The sequence below is a fragment of the Physella acuta genome, unplaced genomic scaffold, assembly GCF_028476545.2.
Source record: "Physella acuta isolate Inbredline_101_S28 unplaced genomic scaffold, ASM2847654v3 ptg001311l, whole genome shotgun sequence".
NCBI lineage: Eukaryota > Metazoa > Mollusca > Gastropoda > Physidae > Physella > Physella acuta.
The window spans coordinates 51,911-73,531 of record NW_026732826.1 but is presented as its reverse complement, the minus strand read 5'-3'; the positions used below and the strand labels follow the sequence as shown (position 1 = coordinate 73,531).

Sequence of the window (21,621 nt, the reverse complement as noted above, 5' to 3'; positions counted from 1 at the left end):
ACACAAAATACGAACATAGGATACTCATGTCAGGCCTGGTCGGGTTTTAATTAAAAAAAAGTTTTTTTTAATTAAAGCAAATTACAACAACATGTCATGTGTGTAAGTGCATTTGTGTGTTCCGTGAAAATCAGTTTTATTTTATCTTTGCTATAAGACCCCTAAACCTCTAGTCGGTCAAAATAATATAAACCATGAAAGTTTTGTATAAGTAATGGTTTCTCGTGTTATGTTTATTTTTATTTTTTTTAAATTTATATTATTAATTTTAATTACATTTCCTTTTTATACAGTGTCATTCTTTAAGTACTTTATAAAAAATAATAATTCAGAGAAATAATTGCTTTTTAATTTGTTTAGTACAAATCTATTACAAGGAGCTTATGAGCACCCCTATTTGACTATTTAAAAAAGGGAAATAAGTCATGGAAGTGGCGTGAACGTTTGCCTATCTTTGATAAGTTTGATTGTAGGAGAAAGAGGACGGCTTTCAGAGTGGTTTAAAAACAAAGGGAAAGAGAATATACAAGAGCTTGGGGTGGTGTCTATAGAATAAAGATAATCCAACCGCAGCTACGGTAATCTTTTTTACAAAACATCCATCAAGTCAAAAATGCACGAAAATTATTTTTTTTAACAATAAAAAATTGATTTTGGTCGGCTGTGGGCCCCTAAATGTCGTGGGCCCCCCCGCATTGCGGGGTCTGGCGGCACTGTAGTTCCGCCCCTGTTTGTAATCAGTCAAATTAATAGAGTTGATTTTTTGTGGAATGAACTCTGAATAAAAGTAGGCATGTGCTTTTTCCAAACAATAAAAAGCAAAGTAAGTGTTGAGGAGTAGATAGTTACTGTATTGATGCTACTGCAGGGATGTTTTGATAGAAGTTGAGCTTTCTCGACCCAAGCACCCTTGTATGAAATTTTCCTCTGACAAAGATTGAATATCTTCCAGGTTATCATCGACCAGATTGGAAGAATGGCATGAAAGTTAAGTCAGAGTCATTTCTTACCCTTTTTTCATTGTGCATTCTTTGTTATTTTTTTTAAATCACTAAGAAAAATAACATCAAAAGTTGGTTTATCCTAAGCAGTCAGTGGACATGTATATTATAACAACTGACCTGGTTCCACTGAGAAAATATTAACGCACTCCCCAACCAACCCTAAACAGCATATGAACACACTTTTTCACAAAGATGACAACGCGATGTAGCACCTCAATGTCTGACTGGGTGGTTAGGCATACAAATTGGAAACTTCTGGTTGTTATATTATCAGCGTACCACTGTCATTTGGCATATGTGGTGCATTTTCTCAACACTGTATTTATTTATTCTTGTTTTTTTTCTTTTTCAGAACATTTTCATGTTTTTGTAGGGGACCTCAGTGCCGATATTGAACAGCATCAGCTGAGAGATGCCTTCGCTGCCTATGGCGAGATCTCGTAAGTTGATAAATCATAATTGTCTCTGTATGTAATTAGTGGCCTGAATCTATTAACTACTAGTTTAAATACTCTGAAAATTGCTCTCAGTTTCTTTTATGCTTATGACAAATGTATTTAATGTACTGAATTACAGCTAAATTTATAATATGTAGTTCATGCAGGTATCATATTGTAACTCTATGACAGTTCAAATATTTGGCAATGTCTTAGCTGAAATATACAAGTCCATATATGTATACACCAATGAACTGGAGATATAGAAGTACTCAAAATATAAATTGAAGCCAAACTGTTTCATGTATTTTGCCTTTCTTGAAGCATCATTCACACAATCATTTTAAAACTAAATAGTTTCTCAATATTTACCAAATTGTTTACACCATTGTGAAGCTATTGACTAAAGACACTGCTGCATCAGTTTAATAAAGTAAATGATTTTTTTTTTTAATATTCAATCTTATTGCCACATATAGATTAAATAATTATGCTTTCTTACAATATGGATTTAAGTTAGAAATCTAAGCATTAAACTATTATTTTTTCAAAAACTTTGTAAATTGTGTTTACAGTAATTAGTTCTTTCATGTTTTTAATTGTGCATTTAGGTTGTTTTTTTTTAGACCTGTATTGTAATTAATCCCCCCTTTTTTTTTTAAATTAAAAAAATCCACCCTTTTTGGTTTATTGCTTTTTAATTAGTTCATTGTGAAAAGCATTTTCAACTTGTCTTTGCTCTAACGGTCTGTAGTTCATTCTTATGTGAGAACAAAACTGTTAAGAGTTAAAAACTGTTATCACTAAAAGTCTCAAATGTTTTGCCATTGAGACCCTGGGTAGTAAATTCCATGACCTTGTTTTGGTTACAGTTCTAAAATACCCAGTATACATAACCAGATTATGAAAGGCACATTTTACGATGTTGATCTGTTGTCAATATATATTTATAGCACTTTTAGTACAAACTGTGGTCCAATGCATAATCAAACACCTAGCATGCACAATACATAGCCTGCTGTTAGAGTTAGACACTAAGTTAATTATTGTACAATCTTTGTTTTAAGTTGATATTCTTGTATTGGTAATTAATACCATCTGCCGTTTTTGTATGTTGTAATCATATATTTGACTAAAAAACATTGAACATTTTAACTTTTAAATTGAATGTTATTCTATAGCTAGCAAATAATGAGGATGTGTAGTGACAGAACTTAGTTTTTTGTCAGATAGCTAGCTTACCTATGGATGCAAGGGGGTCATCCATTTGTGATCTCCTGAAAGGGGGAAGGGGGGATGTTATATCTTCACCCCTATTAACATGTAAGTGGATGAAAAACCACCACAAACACACAAACAACCCTAGGAGAAAGACCACAAAAATTTAATAGATCTCAAGACTTAACACTAATATACTAATTGAATAACATATCTTGAATATGAGTAGCTTGCTATTCTATTAATAATAAAGTTATTCTTTTTGTTATTAAATATTAAAAGTGGAATCTAGAATTTGTTGATGAAAAAAATGTTTTAAAAGCTTAAATATATGTTGAGAACTTGATTTATTTTAATGATTTTTTCCCAACCATAACCACCAAAAACAATTGCAGATTTTAAAGATCTGGTTTTTGTGTTGAAACAGTTTTTTTTTTTAAATTATTATTTTGTATAGTTTCATGTAGGTTCATGAGATTTGTTTCTGTTGCCCTAAAGATTTGCTAACTGCATAAGTGCTTTTTTTATGACGATATTCAAAAATATTAAAAAATAAATGATCAGTGTCTTATTTTAAATGGGGCCATCATGATCATTTTAAATGAATTAAATGGAAATATAACTGTTGAAATTTAGGAGTTTACAAAATATATGATCATTTTATTTTATCACTATCAAAATATGAAATATTCTGCTTCAATAATTTCATTTAGTTACAATCGAGCTTTCTACATAAGAATAACTTTCAACAAAAATTTTAACTTAAAATTGCTTTTCTCATAGGTGCTGAAGATAATGTTGAGCTATGTAAAAATATGCCACATTTTTCATTTACCAAGCATTGTATTGTCTCCAAGTTTTGTTACAATCTGTTATATTCATGAGTAAACCCTCCCTGGTGAACCACCCCAGAGTTTTCCCTATCACTTGGATCTTCTAGTTTTGCCTCACATTCCACCCCAAAACAAGTTTAACCACTATAGTATAATGGATTGTTAGAGAAACTTACCACAATGGATAAAATATTAATAGGCCACTTTTTGCCCTGGCTATGCAAACTGATGGTGGAAAATATTGACAGAAGCCGGACCCAATGTTCCAGAGCTGCATGCAAAGTGAGTCTAGCTCTGAAAAAGTAGGGGAAAACAGAACAATACTCAGCTCAGAAAATGGATATCATCAACTGGTTTGGAAAAGTCACTTGGGAAATAATCATTCAGATGAAATAGCAGTGTTTTTTTTTATGGGGAATGGGGGTAGGCTTTATTGTAGGGGGTTAAAGGGTCCCACCGAGGCAAGCCAACAAGTTTAGAGCTCTTCTCTCTCCCAATTTTTTTGTTTCAGCCTAAATTTTGTGTTAAATTTTAATGATTATCTTATGTAGTCTCTTTTGTTTAAGTTAAGTATAGACTGCAATCAAAATAGATCAAAGCACTTAAAAATGCCATTGTTTAACATCTTTTTTTAAAATGCTGGTTTTGTCAAAATATTCGCTAAAAAGTGGTTTTGGGTGTATTTCAAATTGCCTCATGATTTATTTATTTCGTTTTTTAAGGAGGAACTATTGTTGTGATTGTTGTGGAATAATTTTGTTGTGATCTCATGCTTTAGTTCAGGGCTGTCCAACTTTTCAACACCCCTGGGCTATATTGAAAGAATAAACTGAGTGAGCAATAACATAGCCCATCTCAAAAGAAATGAAAATTGGACTTTTAGAAAACCTAATGAAAGCCAGGTTTATTCGATGTACCTTCTCAATAGGATTAGTGTTTAATTGAAAATAGCTGCTCTAAATGTACAATGTTCAAGGATAGATTGATTGTTTACTGTAGAGGTAAAGCATCTTTAATTTAAGAAGACCAATGGGTGGACAGTAATACTTGGAATGCTGCCAAGCAAGTCTTTGATATTAGGAGCTTAGTAGTACCAACTATATAGCATCATCTTTAGTAAACTCATCCTTCACTTTGATTACTTGAATTCTATTTTTGTTGTCTTTGCTAACTGGGATCTAACAAAATGTTACTAGTATAGCTGGACAGCCCTAATTTAGACAATAGCAAGCTGTAGATTTCTTTCTAAAATTATTACATTTTTATCAGTTATTACCATAAGTTAGAGTTAAAGTGAAATTATAAGAGTATTTGTTAGGTTGTAAAATATAACTTGAGTTAAGAATGTACTACTGTAATGCCTTTCTTAGTTTAGGTATAACCAGAACAAAGGTTTAGTTTTTCTTCTCTATCAGATGTTGACAAAGTTGTGTGGAAAGTTTAGGGCTGAGTATCCAAGCCATCCTGTTGTATTCGCTATAGCATTGTTTTAACTGGATCCCCTTATTTTCATACCCATGCAGATGGCTGAATGAGAGGCTACTTGTGTAAAACCCTGGGACAATGGGGCTATAAAGTGTATGCCTTTTCACTTGTTTCCCTTTTTTTTATTTAAAATTTCCACCTGCATATTTATTTTTATATATATTTTTCAAATTGTAATTTTTAATTGTAAAATTTTCTTAATATCATCTTGACCTTGGCATCTGTATTGTTAACACAAGATTTTTTTTTTGCCATTTTTAGTCTTTTTTGAAAAATAATTGGCTTAGGTTTGAAAAATTATCTGCTTTTTTTTTAATACAAGAAATGAGGTATTTTTCTCCATTTATTTTTATCAGTAGAAAAAGAGGCATGCTCAACAGCTGATCACAATAGAAATGCTCAAAATATTTCAATATTTCTGAAAAATTCTTTGATATAATTGCATGATTGTGAAAACACTACCAAAAAATTCTGATCCAGTATATGCAATACAAAACATTTTATTTTAGAACTCTTGGGAGCTCAATGTTTTACAGTAATTTCATTGAGCATTCTACGCTTCTATACTACAGACACATAATACTAACACTTTTGTTCACAACCCTTGAAATAAATTTGTGGTGACATTTTATTTCATGAAGTATGTGTGATTGTTTTATTTTCTTTCTTTTTTTCTAACTACAATTATATCTAGCTACTAGTCATCAAAGGCCCTGTACTTTGGATTTGCCTTATGCCAAACAAAAGTCCTGTTGACAAACTACATTTTGAATTTATTAAGAAAAGATAGTTTCTTAATTCAAATTTTAGACAATTTTGAAAACTGAAACATTGGAACAATAAAATATTTTTGTTTGGCATAAGTTGGCTACTGTTATCCATTTCTCTTGATCTTATCCTATTTTTAGAAAATTTCTATACAGTTTTGCTTGTAATTATTCCCATTTGGAAGTGCCAATATGTATATAGTGTTACAGATACATTTTATTTTTCAGCATATCTATATATTTGTTACATTACATTGATATTATACTTTAACATTTTTTATTTCAAATTCTGTTTTGTCTTCTGACAACCTTGGTTCAATTCCTAAAAAGTAGTTGCACTTCTTTGTTTTTTATCCTAAAAGTATTAGGTAGCTCTTTATTTGGGAACTAAATTCTGCTGACTATTTCATTCAATTTTTATAGTTCTCAATTCTTTGTATACTTAAAAAGTTTTATTTAAAATCTTTTTTTACTTTAATTTTTTTTTAAACTTTCATTGTTTTGGTTGTTTTTTTTTTAATTTTGTTTTTTTTTCCCCCTTCCTCAACAAAGTAGTTCAGGATAAAACACCAGTCACAAAATAAATACACCCTTATTATTAGATTTTGCATCACCGATAATTTTGATGTGAGCTCGTTTTGCTTTGACACTTTGTACCCTGGAACGGTCATAATACAACATGATATCAAAAAAATGAACATTATCAAACATGGAAATATTTTTAAAATAATGCTAATGCAAAAGTTGTTTTTACTAAGGCAACAAAATTCTGATAAACTTTTCATTTGATAATAAGTTTAAATTTCTATATTCTATTTCCTTCCTCACAGAGACTGTAAAATTATCCGTGACCCAGCCACAATGAAATCCAGAGGCTATGGATTTGTCTCTTATGTAAATAAACAGGTACAGAGAAGAAATAATTTTATTATAAATGTGTTTTTAAAAAATTAGTGCGGAAATGATAAACGAGTTCAATAATTGTTATAATTTGTATTTTTAATATTTATGAAGTTCCACTAAAAAACTCTTGTAAACAGCCATTTTTGTCACAGCAGACATTATCTTATTGTATCAGTTTTTAAAAAAAGTGAGTATCTGTTACAGGATGCTGAAGCTGCCATAAACCAGATGAACAATCAGTGGCTTGGTACACGGCCTATAAGAACTAACTGGGCAACAAGAAAGCCACCGGCACCAGTAGTCAAAGAAAGTAAATACTATTATACTCTTTTTTTTTTAAATCACTGAAAATAAAGCTGGGTTACCTCAATTTTTAAACTGTATCTTAAGAGAGTTGTCATTTGTTTCAACCTGTCTTCTCAGATGCCAAACCACTGGTGTATGATGAAGTGTTCAATCAGTCTAGCCAAACTAATTGCACAGTCTACTGTGGTGGTGTAACCACTGGCCTCACAGGTACGTTTCTTGCAGAATTGCTAGAATACTCGACCAATAAAATATTAATGTTGTAATTTAGATGCTTAAATTAGTAAACGCACTGTTATTTAAAAGACATTAAAGTATGCTCGCACTTGTTTCTTAAAAGAAATGATTCTATCTTCAAATAAACAATGTGCATGAGTAATTTTTAAGGCAGGGTTTGAAAAAAAAAAGCTCTTGCATATTTGAGCTATGTAAATGAGAAGTTTAGCTTTTATTTCTCTTGATCTTGAATTGTTTGATTTTTCACTATCTTAGTTTGCTCCGATAAATTATTCTTTTTCTGTAAGTGAAAACAGACGAGAATCAATTGAGTAATTTTACAATCCTGGTGAAAAGAGTGAAATTTTAATGGGGGAGACTGAGAAAGCCAGCTGTATTTAAAAAATGAGATGGAAAAAAGGCAGGACACAGAAAAAAATCAATGATTCTGGAGCTGTGTGTCTTTAGGGATTTGAATACAATTTGATTATATGGCTAAGATGTAGTAGGGAGAGAAGTTAGAAGCCACTATTATTGCTGCTGTGTTTAAAGTATTGTTGAGAGCGCTCACTTATGTTTAGATCAAGATTTTAAAAGTTGTTTGGGGGTTTAATAGAAATTAGGGGGCTGCTGAAGTAAAGAAATGGTATTAAATTTCAACAAAAATTGTTTGTGAAAACTGATGAAAAAAAATTTGGATTTTAAAGATTTTCACATTTGTCTTGCAAATTAGCTTTCCTTAATCAGCTTATTTAATTGAAGGTTTTGTTTTTTCTTCTATTTTCTTCATATATTTTTCAAATTTTGTTTTGTGTAGATTAAACAAATTTCACTTGTTTTTCTTTTTCCAATTTCCTGCATATTTTAGAGGAACTTATGCGAAAAACATTTGCACAGTATGGCACAATTCAGGAAGTGAGAGTTTTCAAAGATAAAGGCTATGCTTTTATAAGGTAAAAAATAGTACAATTTCAGTTTTTGACAGTACTTCGAATAATATTTTTTAAATTATGGTTTGAAAATCCTTTTTAAGTAAGTGCTAAGGCCTGCCATGAAGTTTCATTTCTGTTTTATGATACCACAAAATGTTGACTGTATAAAACCTATTCTCATCTAGATTTAGCACAAAAGAGTCCGCCACACAAGCCATCTGTGGTGTCCATGGTACTATGGTCAGTGACCAACCTGTCAAATGTTCATGGGGGAAAGAGTCGAATGAGTCCAATCCTTCCAGTCAACAGTCCTCTTCTAGCAGTGTAAGCATCAACTTCCCTTCAGTAGGCTTGCTGCTAACTGCTGCACACATAGATTTTCTTGTTTACCGGTGTCCCATGCGTAGCTTGTATTTGTAGCTGTTATTATTGCTTTACAAAATGTTTCAGCCTCCTGTAGTAATGTTACCATCTCAACAGCAGCAGCCCCTCGCAGCCACACCTGCGGCAACCCCGTATGGCCAATTCTACAATATGGGTTATTACCAGGGAGCTCCTTATGCAGCTACTGCACCAACATACCAGGGAACAGTACCTGCTCAGGCCACCCAATACATTCCTGCTGCTCATGGACAATGGCCAGGTTATTCCAGTTATCAGGCTTATGGGTATGTTTACTTGATCTGTTTTATAGTAGCATTTTACTTTTGAATTTGATGATCCATGGAGCTGAGGAAGAAGGGTTTATTAGTTTCCATGACCTCCTCATATGTTGGGTTAGATACTCTAGTTAGATACATCTATCATAGCTGGGTTTACTGCTGGAAGTCCTATGGGCTCTATACCCAGGAGCAAAATGTGGTGTGCTTGACTGTGCCGTCACATTTCAGGGTTAAGTCTCTCTAAAATTTGCTTGAAAATGTTTATTTTTTACTAGTTGTCTATTGTATTTGCTGTTGTTTGTTTTGTTCCAGAAGTATGAACATCCCCATGAGTCAGTATGCTGGGATACAGGTGCAGCCAGGCCAACAGCAACAGTTTAATGGACAAGGCCAGGGAATGGTGGGCTACCCCATGCCGCAGGGTGAGATTGACAGTTTTCCTATACCAGGCTCATAGATCAGTGAAATGGCCACATGTGGTTGTTTGAATCCCATTCACTTTTTTCATGTTATACAAATCCACTGCATAAAACCTTTAGCTATTTCAATTTTTTGCTTTATTCATAGAAACTTTTTTTAAATGTACAAATTACAATTAGTCCAGTTTCTGCTTGTTATAATATTTTTTTCTTATAATTTAATATAAGCCTTAATACAGTTTTACAACAAAAAAAAACTTGAAGTTGTTACAAATTCAAATGAGATTTCCTCCCTTTTATTAATTTAAAAGAAACCTTGAATTTATATAATGTTATCTTATCCCCAATGGATGAAATGTGTGAAGATTGAAGTTTTATTCTACCATTCCATTAAAATTGTACAAGCAGAAACATAAGCCATGGCACCGTTTTAAAAAGTTGATCACATATGTTAATTGTAACTGACATTCAACCACTGATAATGTGGAATTTCAAGCATCTCTGCATTACCTAATGTTATAAGGCTTTCCTTGCCAAATAACCATTTGCATTTAAATAACCTATTTTAAACACGAGGTGATGGCCATCGAATTTAATTATTATTTTTTTTATGTTGTGAAAATCGTCATGAATAGTCTTTCTACTCATTAATTTTCTTACAAAATCTATAATGCATGTTGTAGTTGTTTTTTTTTAAATTAACTGTAAATAAAAATTCTTTGTTAGCTTTTTTATTGTCTAGAATACATTGGGCTTTTAAACATCATTTAGGTGTTTATAAAGATAAACTGCTATATAGCAGTGTTATATATTTTATGCGCTTTATCGAATTAAATTAGGAGGAAAATATTTTATAAATAACCATTTAAAATTTTACAATTATTTATTTCCCCTTTTAATTTTTTAAAATAAAGCTTCAAAGTAATTTTTAACGCTTGTTATTGTAGAAGCTGAGCCATCACTTATTTGTTTCCTTGAGCTATTTTTAAAGTGCACAGACCTCAAATTGTAACATAAGTATTGTATTTTTCTCATCTTGCCCATGGTAAAAGAAAGTATTTCTTGCAGTTGTAGGGTATTAGCCTGGTTTATAGGTCATCATCCACACACTTGTGATCACTTTACATGACAAAACATTCATGTGTCCATAGGCTGGAGGCTGTAAAGTAGTCCATTTTTCACTGAAAAACATCCAGAATTTTGATAGTTTTATAATGTGTATTTGTCTGTATGTAGATGATTCAGAATCCTATGTAGAGGGATGATGACGGACAGTATTTTTTCTGCCATAGGTATGTAAGCTGACTGTGAATTATTTTGTGACACTTGTGGTGAAAGTAAAATAAATTTGGCTTTAAACTCTTACATTAAACAGTTTTATTTGACTCACCAACAATGTGCTCAAAATATCACAAAGTCTGCATGACAATTATCTTGCAGTTTGTGAAAACATGACCCATCCAAGTAACTGCTTGATATCACATTGGCCTGTGTTCTATGGGTGCTGTGTCACTTGTGGTCTCTATGCTTGTCAATCATTATATCAATACCTAGTATTCAATTGCATCTGTGTGAAAGATTTCTTCAATGAAAACAACATTAGTACCGTAGAGTTTTAAAGGCATGGGGTGTAAAAGAAATAGCTTATTCCCCTCAATACATTATCTTACTAATTACTCCTATTACTCTGTGTATATAGATCTCAGCATGTGTTACATATTGGATAGATATTGACTCAGATCACTACCATATATTTACATGCGCTGTCATCTCTTATAACAGTGTTTCCTCTAAGTTTTTCTGAGTTTAACACAATGACTAATCATCTTTATGAGAATTTATTTGTTCTAACTACATCAGCTCAAAGAGATAGTGAGTGTTGTATCTATTCCAGTGGTGTTCTGTAATCTAATGTTGTACTTACGCTCAATATACCTACCTATGTTACTGCACCTCATATTTAACTAACTAAGCAGTTGGTCAAGGTCAAGTTTTATTTCAATGTTTTGAGTATAAAACTTACTGGGTTTTATGTTGTAAAACGAAATTAAAGCTTCCATGTAAGACTCAATTATAGGTAAATATTTGTTAGAACAAGTGCAGCAATCAAACAGACAAGTAGATAACCTTGTTTAAAAGACTGTAAAAGATGATGAGTTGGTGCAATACATTTTGGCCGTTAATTGAATGTACTATGGGTTGACGTGCCCTAATATTGTACCAGTTGATTTATGCTATAACATGAGCAAAGTTTGAACCTATATTAAAAAATTGCTGCCTCACAAAATCAGACACTGATGTCATTTGTTTTTATTCTGAATTTGTTTTACAATTCTGGTCACTTTTTACTAGTACGGCTTTAATGTTCCTTTTTCTTTTACATTTTAAAGTTGCATTTTTTTTTAATTAGAAATTTTTCATTAATTGAATTATTTTTTAAAATGTTAGGTTGCTTTACCTTTTAAAGTTAATATTTCTTTTGTTTAGATGTTTGATAATTTATTTGAATTATTGTTAGCTTCATTTTCAAATGGTTAATTGGCTCTATTACAGTAAGTAGGGTGAGATAGTAATGCAGAGGTGATGTTTTCCAGAGTCCATTTTAAAAAATTGTTTTTGAAGCAAGGCCAAATCACTGATCTAAGCCTGGTATAGGGCTTTTATTTTTTTACTAGATCTATCTTTAAAACTAATGTATTCATAGTTTTCTGCTTTGACTATAATCTGCATGCACGCTTTGTATTATTTAAATGTAGATTCTATTAACTGTTTCAACAACAGTTTCATCAAAGGTGAATCAGTCACTCTTGAATTTTATGGAGTTTTATATTTAAATATATCAGATCTTCTGGTCAATTTGATTTTACAAAAAATTAACATGGGCTACCATCAAGAATTTTATATTTTAAAATTTACAATTACACTTAAAGTTAGGGTAAAATGAAACAAATAAAAAGTAAAAGATCTAATAAAACCATGATGTATTGTCCTTGTTTCTACAGGTTTGCTAGATAACAATGTCAAAGATGATAGTACATATGAGTATCTTTGAAGTACGTCATTTTTCATCCATAAACTCCTTTACCTTTAAATCTTTTAAATGATGAAAAGATGGAAATAAGCCTTTATTGAACAGTGCATCCGAAATATAATAAGAAAACTAATTTTTAAAATTTTACAGTTTGTTATCTAGTTCTTTAACAACAACCCAAAACTTAAAACCGAGAACCATGTTCCTAAGAGCTTTTGTATTTCATTTTCAACTTTTAATATCCCTACTAATACGGATCTTCTTAATTTCCAGATTATCTCCCTATTATTGTCCAGTGGTGTGAGTTAATTTCTCAGCATGTTGAGTTGGACCTAATCCCACCATTAATTCCTTCTTTATTTTCAGCATGAAGTCACCTGAAACCATTAAATTTAACTTGTGCTTTCACAATCTGCCTTTCGTTCTTTTATAAATATTTTTAATACAAAATTTTACTTAATGACGATTTTTTTTTTTTAAATTTTGAAATAATTCATTTAAATAAATATAGAATACAAAATGTAATCTGTTAAGTATTGCAATCCATAAAGAGTTGAACTTAAGAAATGGTTCTCTGATAATTAAATCAATGATTTTTTTTTTTTACTATTTGCATTCATTGTTTAGTTCAGATTTTTAAAAAAGTCTGAAGAAGATTGCATTTCTCAAGAGTTTAATTTTGTTCCTTTATTTATAACCGTAACATTGTTGGAGAAAGTTTTTTCCATAATAGTTTTAATATAATATTTCAGTGTATATGCATACAGATTTCGGATGTTTATTTGACTTTTTATTTTCTTCTGTTTGTTTTATTAACCATAGTAGTGAATAGAGTATTTATTACATAGAATTTACAAAACAAAATTCTTGAAATAAAAGTTTTTTAAAGCTGACAATTACAAATCATTCAAAATAGTCAAATGTTCAGAGAAGGCTTGTTTTTGTTTTTTTTTAAGTTTGTTTTTAGTTCAGTTTATTTATTTATTTATTTTTTTTAAATTTTGTTTACCATGTACATAATTTATTCTATAACTGCATGCTATGAGAGGCTAAAAAAAATGTCTTTGCTCTCTCCACAGGCTTTCAGCCGGCCCAGTGACCTTCATCTAAAGTTGTAGACTGATCTAACTAAAGAAGCAAATGAGACATTTCCAAAACATCAACATGTTGCAGATCATTGATGTACATTTTTACATTTTTTTAACTCTGGATCAACAAGCAGTGACCAAGGGATGACATGTTAAGATGCAGGACTGATACACTTGAAACTGCTGCCACCACCATCACCACATCTTGACACATTCAGGTTAACTTTGCCAAGTCTTTGGGGCAGGTTGATCATCTTCCTAGGTTTTTTTTTTCCTCCTCAGAAAAGGCTGCTCATTTATGTTGTTTTTCTTTTTTTTTTTTTTTTTTTTTTTTTTTTTGTATGTATGTGAATGGAACCTAACCTGGACATAGTCAATTTGACCCAGTTAAATGTTGACGATTAGGGGTCAGTTTATGAATGTATGGTCAGCTGTCACGACACTGTTTCTTTCTATGATTATTGTTTCTATCAAGGATGTTTAAATGTGTATTGATGTATATTAATAATAAAAAAAAAGAAAAGACTGATGTAAATGAGGTTGAGTACTGAGAAGGAAAAAAGTACAATTAGAAAACTGAAAGAGTTTGTGCCTACTGATTTGCTTTAGAGGTTCATTCATTGTACTATCCCATGTATGTTCTCTTTTAATGCCAAGTTTTTTTTTTGTACATGAACAGTAAGTTAATGCTCTGTGTATGATTTCAACCATGGTCTAAGACAGAATTTGTTTCATTAATGTGTTTGTCAAGCTGTTAGTCAGTGAGATTGTAACCCTCCCTCCCCTCCAAAAAAAAAGTTTTTTTTTTGTCATTAGTTGAATGTATGCTTTGATGTGGATCTCCTAAAAATAAAGTTAAATAATGTATAATAGGATTTTTTTAGGAGGATTTTGTATAGTATCTTTGTCATGAATATGATTTCCATGTAATTGTTTGATAATAAGATTGTTAGAATTTTCTGTAAAAAGTGACTTTCTACACTGTTATCAGTATTGATGGTGATAAAAGAATTTTATAATGCATTTTTTTTTCTTTAAAAAAAAAATTAGATAAAAATTATCATGTTCAGAATCTAAAAATTTTTAAATTTAATTTAGGATACATAAATTATTTTTAATATGAATGCTTTCTTCTAGTAGAAAAAAAAACATGTTATTTTATTGAGCTGGTCTATTTTCACATTCTCGTGAATGAAAGTCACCTTTGATATGAAAATTCTCAAACTCTGAGCACACTGTCTGTACAAAGTTGTTGGTTTGGGGTGTTGATTCTAATGCAGAGAATTTTTTTTTGTTGGACATTGTGTGTCTTGGATAAAGGGTGTGAGAAATTTGATATGAACATTAATCTGGTTTGTATTTTGATGGTGGAGATTTAAAAAACAAAAAAAAGCAGTTTCATTGATTGTTCTGAGGCAAGGAGATAGAGATGTGCTTACTGGTACTATATGATAGTCATTTCATCTTCTCTTTAGGAAACATTTCATTACAGGGTTGTTCTGTAATCAGCTATTGAATAAAGATAACATAATTTTTATAAATTTTGACACTTGTTTGTTTATACAGTAGGAGCAGTTTGGAAATTTTGTAAAACTTGGGTCTATACAGTAGCAAGAATATTGAAAATATAAGGAGAAAAACTTCTTGATGATGTGAGCCAAATTTTGAAAGAAAAGATAGGATGAGCTCTAATAAACTGGTTTCCAAGTCTCTATCAGAAATATCTTCAGATATTGAGTATTTAAGCATCATTTTTTAAATATAAATTATATTGATTTGCACAATAGAACAAATATATTGCCCTAGAAGATGGTTATGTATAAATCAAACGGCATGCAAACAACCTGTGTTTATTTATTACTACACTTTCAAAATGTGAAGTGGCAGTCATTTTAATGGCTTTTCATAATCACTAGATAAATTACTACCCAATTTTATTTCAGTGAGTGCCTCATTTCTATCCTGAAACCACTTTGGAATGAGTTAAATTAATAAAATCAGTTGTTTTGTATAACTAAGTTAACAATTCACTCCTATCCCATCCATTACACATTGTTGTGAAGTTCCCTGCTTTGCAAATAAATCATCTCTAAACTTTTTTCAATAAATTATTAATGCAAGTTTATTATTTTAAAAGAAAACCTTTATATAAGTTTGCTAAAAGTATTAATTGCTTATAGTTTTAATTTTTAAAATGTGAAGCTCAATGTATTATACGCCATTTATAGTTAATGCATATCTATAGGAAAAGTTTAAAACCGATTTTTTTTCAAGAGGGAAAAAGTAACTTTGCTTATAGGAAAATAAAGGCAGTGTAGTTTTCATAAGCATGTAGTTGTTGAGCTGAAATAGAAAAAAAAAATGTGCAAGGTAGTCAGATAAATTGTTCTTTACTAGTGTTTGGCCCATGCATATTTTGTTGAACTCTGTAAATAGATTTGATGCTACTGAAATGATTTAACTATAATATATGATACTTGTGTGATACTTTATCACAATGCACATTTTCTATCATGATTGGAGCCATCATTTCATTCGTTGTGTACCCATTGTATGACTCATTCAGGCACCAGCTTGATCATGGTGTACCTTCCACCTCATTTAAGTACATGTACTATTACTGGACAGGAGGAATCCACAAAATATGCAGTATATGTCCTATAGTCTGTTGGTCTTGTTCTTCTTTTAGGGACCCTTGTGGCATCGGGGAAAAAATGTATTTCGGGTTAGCTTTAAACAAATATTTTTTTTTAAACTCCAAAGATGTTTACACTTTTGGTGTAGTAATCTGAGTTTTGAAATTTGGAGGAAAAAAAATTGATTCTTTTGCACTTTGGATGCAACTTTGGAGACTTGGTTTTCTAGTATGAGCAAGGGCCCTGTTATGTGAATGTGTGAAATGTCTCTTTTCAACTTTGCATTGAAATGGGATGTCATGTAATTGTAAATAAAAAAGATCATTTTTCAAGACCAGTCGATGTTTACTCTTTTTTTTAAATTATTATTATTCAGTTCCTTTTTTTTTTGTTTGCTTGAGACTAGAGGTCATAGCGTGTTTACATTCTGTGTAGTCTTTTTGCTTAGCCGTGTTCTGGTAGTGTACACTCCACCCCCGTCCCTCCCCAACACCAGTGTGAAGATGGTACCTACTGTGTTGTAGACAGTGAGCGGTCCTGATTCTCAAATCTATGATTACCCAAGTGAGTGGTAATGTTCGATAGACTATTCCTTAGAAAATGGAAGTGTTAAAGTCATGGACACTACCGGCGCTAGTCAATATAGCACTGGTTCTCCCCGCACACAAATGTACTGAATTATTAATGCTGTAGCATTTCGGCTTCTCTAGACAGACACGGTGAACTTGGTGTTTGGAGTTAAATATATTTTCATCGGCCTTCACAATAGTCAACACTATCATCGGCTTTCCCAATATTCAACCCTATTCCGGCCTTCAACATTATCACCGGCCTTCACAAAACTCAACCCTGTCACCAACCTTCACGTCTATCAATAACCTCCAATCCACATATATTATCGCCAACCTTCACATCCATCTGAATGCCCATAATCCACTTATATTATCGCCAACCTTCACATCCATAAGTAGCTCCTAATCCACTTATATCATCGCCAACCTTCACATCCATCAGTAGCCCCTAATCCACTTATCACCAACCTTCACATCCATCAATAGCCTCCAATCCACATATATTATCGCCAACCTTCGCATCCATCAGTAGCCCCTAATCCACATATCACCAACCTTCACATCTATCAATAGCCTCCATTCCACAGACACTTTCACCGGCATCACATCTAGCAATAGCCTCTAATCCACAGATATCACCGGCCTTTACATCTAGCAATAGCCTCCAATCCACAAACAAGACGCCTTATGCTCATTAATAACTTAAAGCTTCGCCGCCCCCGCCTCATGTGCTTGTGGCTAGCTCACTGTTAAGTCTTTGGGACGCCCCGGTGTTTGGCTAAACAAAAACAACAAAAAACACGAGCCTTTAATAAAATTCTACCATAGGCCTAGTGATGTCAAATTCTTGTTTTAGTTAAACAAAAACCACGTGAGTCATAATTTATCGACCGAGAAACTGGTCGCAATAATAAATGTGATTTATTTATTATTTTTTAATTAAAACGTCATTTTCCTAATGAAAATAATAATATAATTAATTATTTTCTGTTTGCGCCTGCTGACTAGTCGGTGACGACCAGGATAAATCAATAAATAAAGAAATAGGGGCCTAATTATATGACCTAGGCTACATAAACTTATTGATCACTGACCCCCTCATGGAAAAAGCCAAGTTGGCGCAGAACGACCGAATTTGATAGTTTGATATTGTGTGCGTTGTGTGAACGAAAATTGTTGAGGGTGCTACAGTTATGGCAGGGGTCGTTTTGCTTAAAAAACGCACAGAAACTATCAGCGCTAATGAAGGCTGGTTTTTTTTGAAAACGTCTTTGAGGGATAAAAACATTATATTAGTTGTTTTTTTTTTTTTGTTTCGAAATAGGTCAATCGAACTTTGTTTTAATTTTGCTTTTATAATAATCAAAAAAAAAAAAAAAAAAGGAAAGAAGCGGTACTAATAACATGCCCTCTGTAATCCTCTTTGTGTGTTCCTCAACGGACTTAGGAAATCTAATTAAATGTTGTCTCCCTTTGTTAAAATTAAGATTAATAAATGGGAAGTAATAAATATCCAGCGATTCATTGCAAAAAATAATAATACAATATCTCCACATGCAATATATAATTAAATCAACCAAATTCACACAAACAAGTATCGTAATAATTATACTTCGGAATGTTAGGTTAGGGTTAGGGATTGTGATTGAGTACATTATTGATATTGATACTGATGGGTTTATACAGAGGCGTAGCGAGGGGGGGGGGGGGGTGCGGACCGCACCGGGTGACACCATTTAGGGGGGTGACACCAAGGCAAAAAATAGTAAAATATATAGAGAAAAATTTGAGGGGGGGGGGGGTGCAAATCGAAATTTGAAATTTTGTCCCCGGGAAGAGTCGCTACGCCTGGGGGGGGGGGGTGACACCATTAAGTGCCGCACCGGGTGACACCCGACCTCGCTACGCCACTGGGTTTATATGTTTGTAATATTCATTAACTGAAATGTATGTGTAGGCTATATCCACTTTAGGGTTTGATCTATCGAACATATCAGAGATTGCCTCAAATTGTAACTTAATTTGAATGATAAAAAATGTGTTAGTGAAAACTGTCCTTTAATATCAGGTCGTGTGGACACTGGATAACCAGTTTCTTTCAGGCATTTCTTCGGGAAAAGGTGGGGGGGGGGCGCACTACTGCCCCCACCCACCCTACGAAACAAAATGTATATAGAAAATATATACTTTTACCAGTGTCCGCCCCCCTCCCCCCCCCTCACCCCGCAGGAAAAAGTCTGAATGAAACATTGTGGATAACACCTGTGTGAAGTGTAGCAAAAGATAGCATATTTAACAGAAACTATTCAATCCCCGAAGTGTACAAGCGTTAGAAAATCAACGTTTTTAGTTTTTAACAACTTTATTAATGGCGTATGTTGGAATGTGTGTGTGTGTGTGTGTGTGTGTGTAAGGAAATCTAATTAAATGTTGTCTCCCTTTGTTAAAATTAAGATTAATAAATGGGAAGTAATAAATATCCAGCGATTCATTGCAAAAAATAATAATACAATATCTCCACATGCAATATATAATTAAATCAACCAAATTCACACAAACAAGTATCGTAATAATTATACTTCGGAATGTTAGGTTAGGGTTAGGGATTGTGATTGAGTACATTATTGATATTGATACTGATGGGTTTATACAGAGGCGTAGCGAGGGGGGGGGGGGGGTGCGGACCGCACCGGGTGACACCATTTAGGGGGGTGACACCAAGGCAAAAAATAGTAAAATATATAGAGAAAAATTTGAGGGGGGGGGGGGTGCAAATCGAAATTTGAAATTTTGTCCCCGGGACATATTAATGGCGTATGTTGGAATGTGTGTGTGTGTGTGTGTGTGTGTGTAAGGAAATCTAATTAAATGTTGTCTCCCTTTGTTAAAATTAAGATTAATAAATGGGAAGTAATAAATATCCAGCGATTCATTGCAAAAAATAATAATACAATATCTCCACATGCAATATATAATTAAATCAACCAAATTCACACAAACAAGTATCGTAATAATTATACTTCGGAATGTTAGGTTAGGGTTAGGGATTGTGATTGAGTACATTATTGATATTGATACTGATGGGTTTATACAGAGGCATAGCGAGGGGGGGGGGGGGGGTGCGGACCGCACCGGGTGACACCATTTAGGGGGGTGACACCAAGGCAAAAAATAGTAAAATATATAGAGAAAAATTTGAGGGGGGGGGGGGTGCAAATCGAAATTTGAAATTTTGTCCCCGGGAAGAGTCGCTACGCCTGGGGGGGGGGTGACACCATTAAGTGCCGCACCGGGTGACACCCGACCTCGCTACGCCACTGGGTTTATATGTTTGTAATATTCATTAACTGAAATGTATGTGTAGGCTATATCCACTTTAGGGTTTGATCTATCGAACATATCAGAGATTGCCTCAAATTGTAACTTAATTTGAATGATAAAAAATGTGTTAGTGAAAACTGTCCTTTAATATCAGGTCGTGTGGACACTGGATACGCTACGCTACTGGTCCAGTCGTTATAGTTATAGCACTAAATATTCCGGGGAAGGGGGGGGGGGTGTGGAGAACTGGACGCCGACGACACTTGTAAAAGTATATATTTTCTATATACATTTTTTTTCGTTGGGGAGGGGTATACATTCTTTAGGCACTGCACCCCCCCCCCCAATGTACTGTTATATGAACGATTTCTTCATTGCACATAACGTAACCGTAGCCACAAAAAACATGACGTATCGAATCGTAAAAACAAACTGATCGTGTAACACGTGTTCAGCCACTCCACTGCTAATTTCAAACTATTTGAATCGATCATTTCTGTTTTTGTGGTGTCATGTTGGCCACTACTCAACCTAGATACGCCCCGAATGGAACACGTAGGCTAGAGATTTCTGGAGCTGAACTCTGTCAGGCCCCATAGGATAAAACTATTTGCTGCAATAGTGTCGTTGACTTCAAGTAATGGAAGGTTCGCTATTCTACGTTTATTTTAGGAAGATTTTCATGCAACAATGCGATGGACCTTTAGATGTTTAATACAGGTTTAACATGCTTGTTATGTAGATACTTTTTTGTCTTGTATCACTATGTCACCATTCATGTAACAGCCCGTCAACTTCAAATGGACATTACTACAAACACATTCAGATTTTAAGCCTGGAGACCAACAACAAAAAAAACAAGAAGAAAAAAACACCAACGTTTTATGAGTTAATAGAAATTGTTTATTTACAAAAGCAGAAACTGTGTCCATCCTTCAGTTTGTAAAACAGTAAATAGAAACTGCTTTTCTTAGAACCCTGTAATTCATACACCCCTACCCAATCTATGTATCAAATATGAACAATATGTCTGAATATAAGGCTGACATGACATCTGAACGTTTTAACCTGACTTGGTTACTGATGAGTTGAAAATATTTGTATTTTATAACAAGTTATGTTATGTCATGTCTTTTCTAAAAGTAACAAGATTCAGTTGATGGTTTACAGAGGAATACTGCAAACCTGTTTGACTCATACAGTTTTTTGCTTTTTATTCTTTGCTTTCAACAGGCTACCCCACTGGATTATGTGTGAATCTAGCCACAAGTTATAAAACTCAACTTACATTTAGAATTAACAACTTTTAGAATTAAACATCAAAATTGTTGAGTGTATAATTTCTGAACAGAACTGGGGTAAAAATATGAACAATTTTATCCACACTATGTGAACAAGGTGGGCATCAAGTATTACACACAGACTGCAAGGACAGTTCATAACTATGATAGTTTTTATTTCACATATCTCATCTAAATCTAACAATGACCTAAACATTGTGCAAGAAGGCAAGATATTTGTTTATGAGCTTCATGATAACAACAACTACGCCTCAAGCAATACATTTGAGTATCCTTTATTTCTTATATATAATGTACATTGTAATAAATATCTTGACAGACTGGATTTAACTAGCTTATTCACAAAGATAATGCCTCAGATTGCTGGAGAATGTGAGAGATGAACAAGTATTTTGTGTACATTATGATGTGTTCAGATATCACATTATCAATGAGATTCCATGTAAACCTCCTCAATTTGACATGAAACCAAAACAATTTTTGGGTTATC

At 32.9% G+C, this 21,621-nt stretch overlaps 1 protein-coding gene across 16 annotated transcripts in view; it reads left to right on the top strand.

Moving 5' to 3' along the window:
- Positions 1–16,274, top strand: part of LOC131958293 (nucleolysin TIAR) — a 62,625-nt gene extending 46,351 nt beyond the window's left edge. For 5 of the 16 annotated variants that reach the window (XM_059323234.1, XM_059323243.1, XM_059323244.1 and 2 more), the window contains 11 exons: positions 953–988; positions 1,357–1,444; positions 6,575–6,650; positions 6,852–6,957; positions 7,071–7,163; positions 8,038–8,122; positions 8,287–8,425; positions 8,552–8,769; positions 9,076–9,185; positions 12,185–12,235; positions 13,293–16,274. In XM_059323234.1, coding sequence (XP_059179217.1) covers positions 953–988; positions 1,357–1,444; positions 6,575–6,650; positions 6,852–6,957; positions 7,071–7,163; positions 8,038–8,122; positions 8,287–8,425; positions 8,552–8,769; positions 9,076–9,185; positions 12,185–12,234 — 1,001 coding nt within the window. In that variant the 3' untranslated portion in view covers position 12,235; positions 13,293–16,274. Of the gene's footprint in view, positions 1–952; positions 989–1,356; positions 1,445–6,574; positions 6,651–6,851; positions 6,958–7,070; positions 7,164–8,037; positions 8,123–8,286; positions 8,426–8,551; positions 8,770–9,075; positions 9,186–10,418; positions 10,475–12,184; positions 12,236–12,486; positions 12,514–13,292 lie in introns of all 16 variants that reach the window. The other 11 variants (XM_059323241.1, XM_059323248.1, XR_009389217.1 and 8 more) reach the window with 10 other exon arrangements.
- Positions 16,275–21,621: the final 5,347 nt, after the last annotated feature.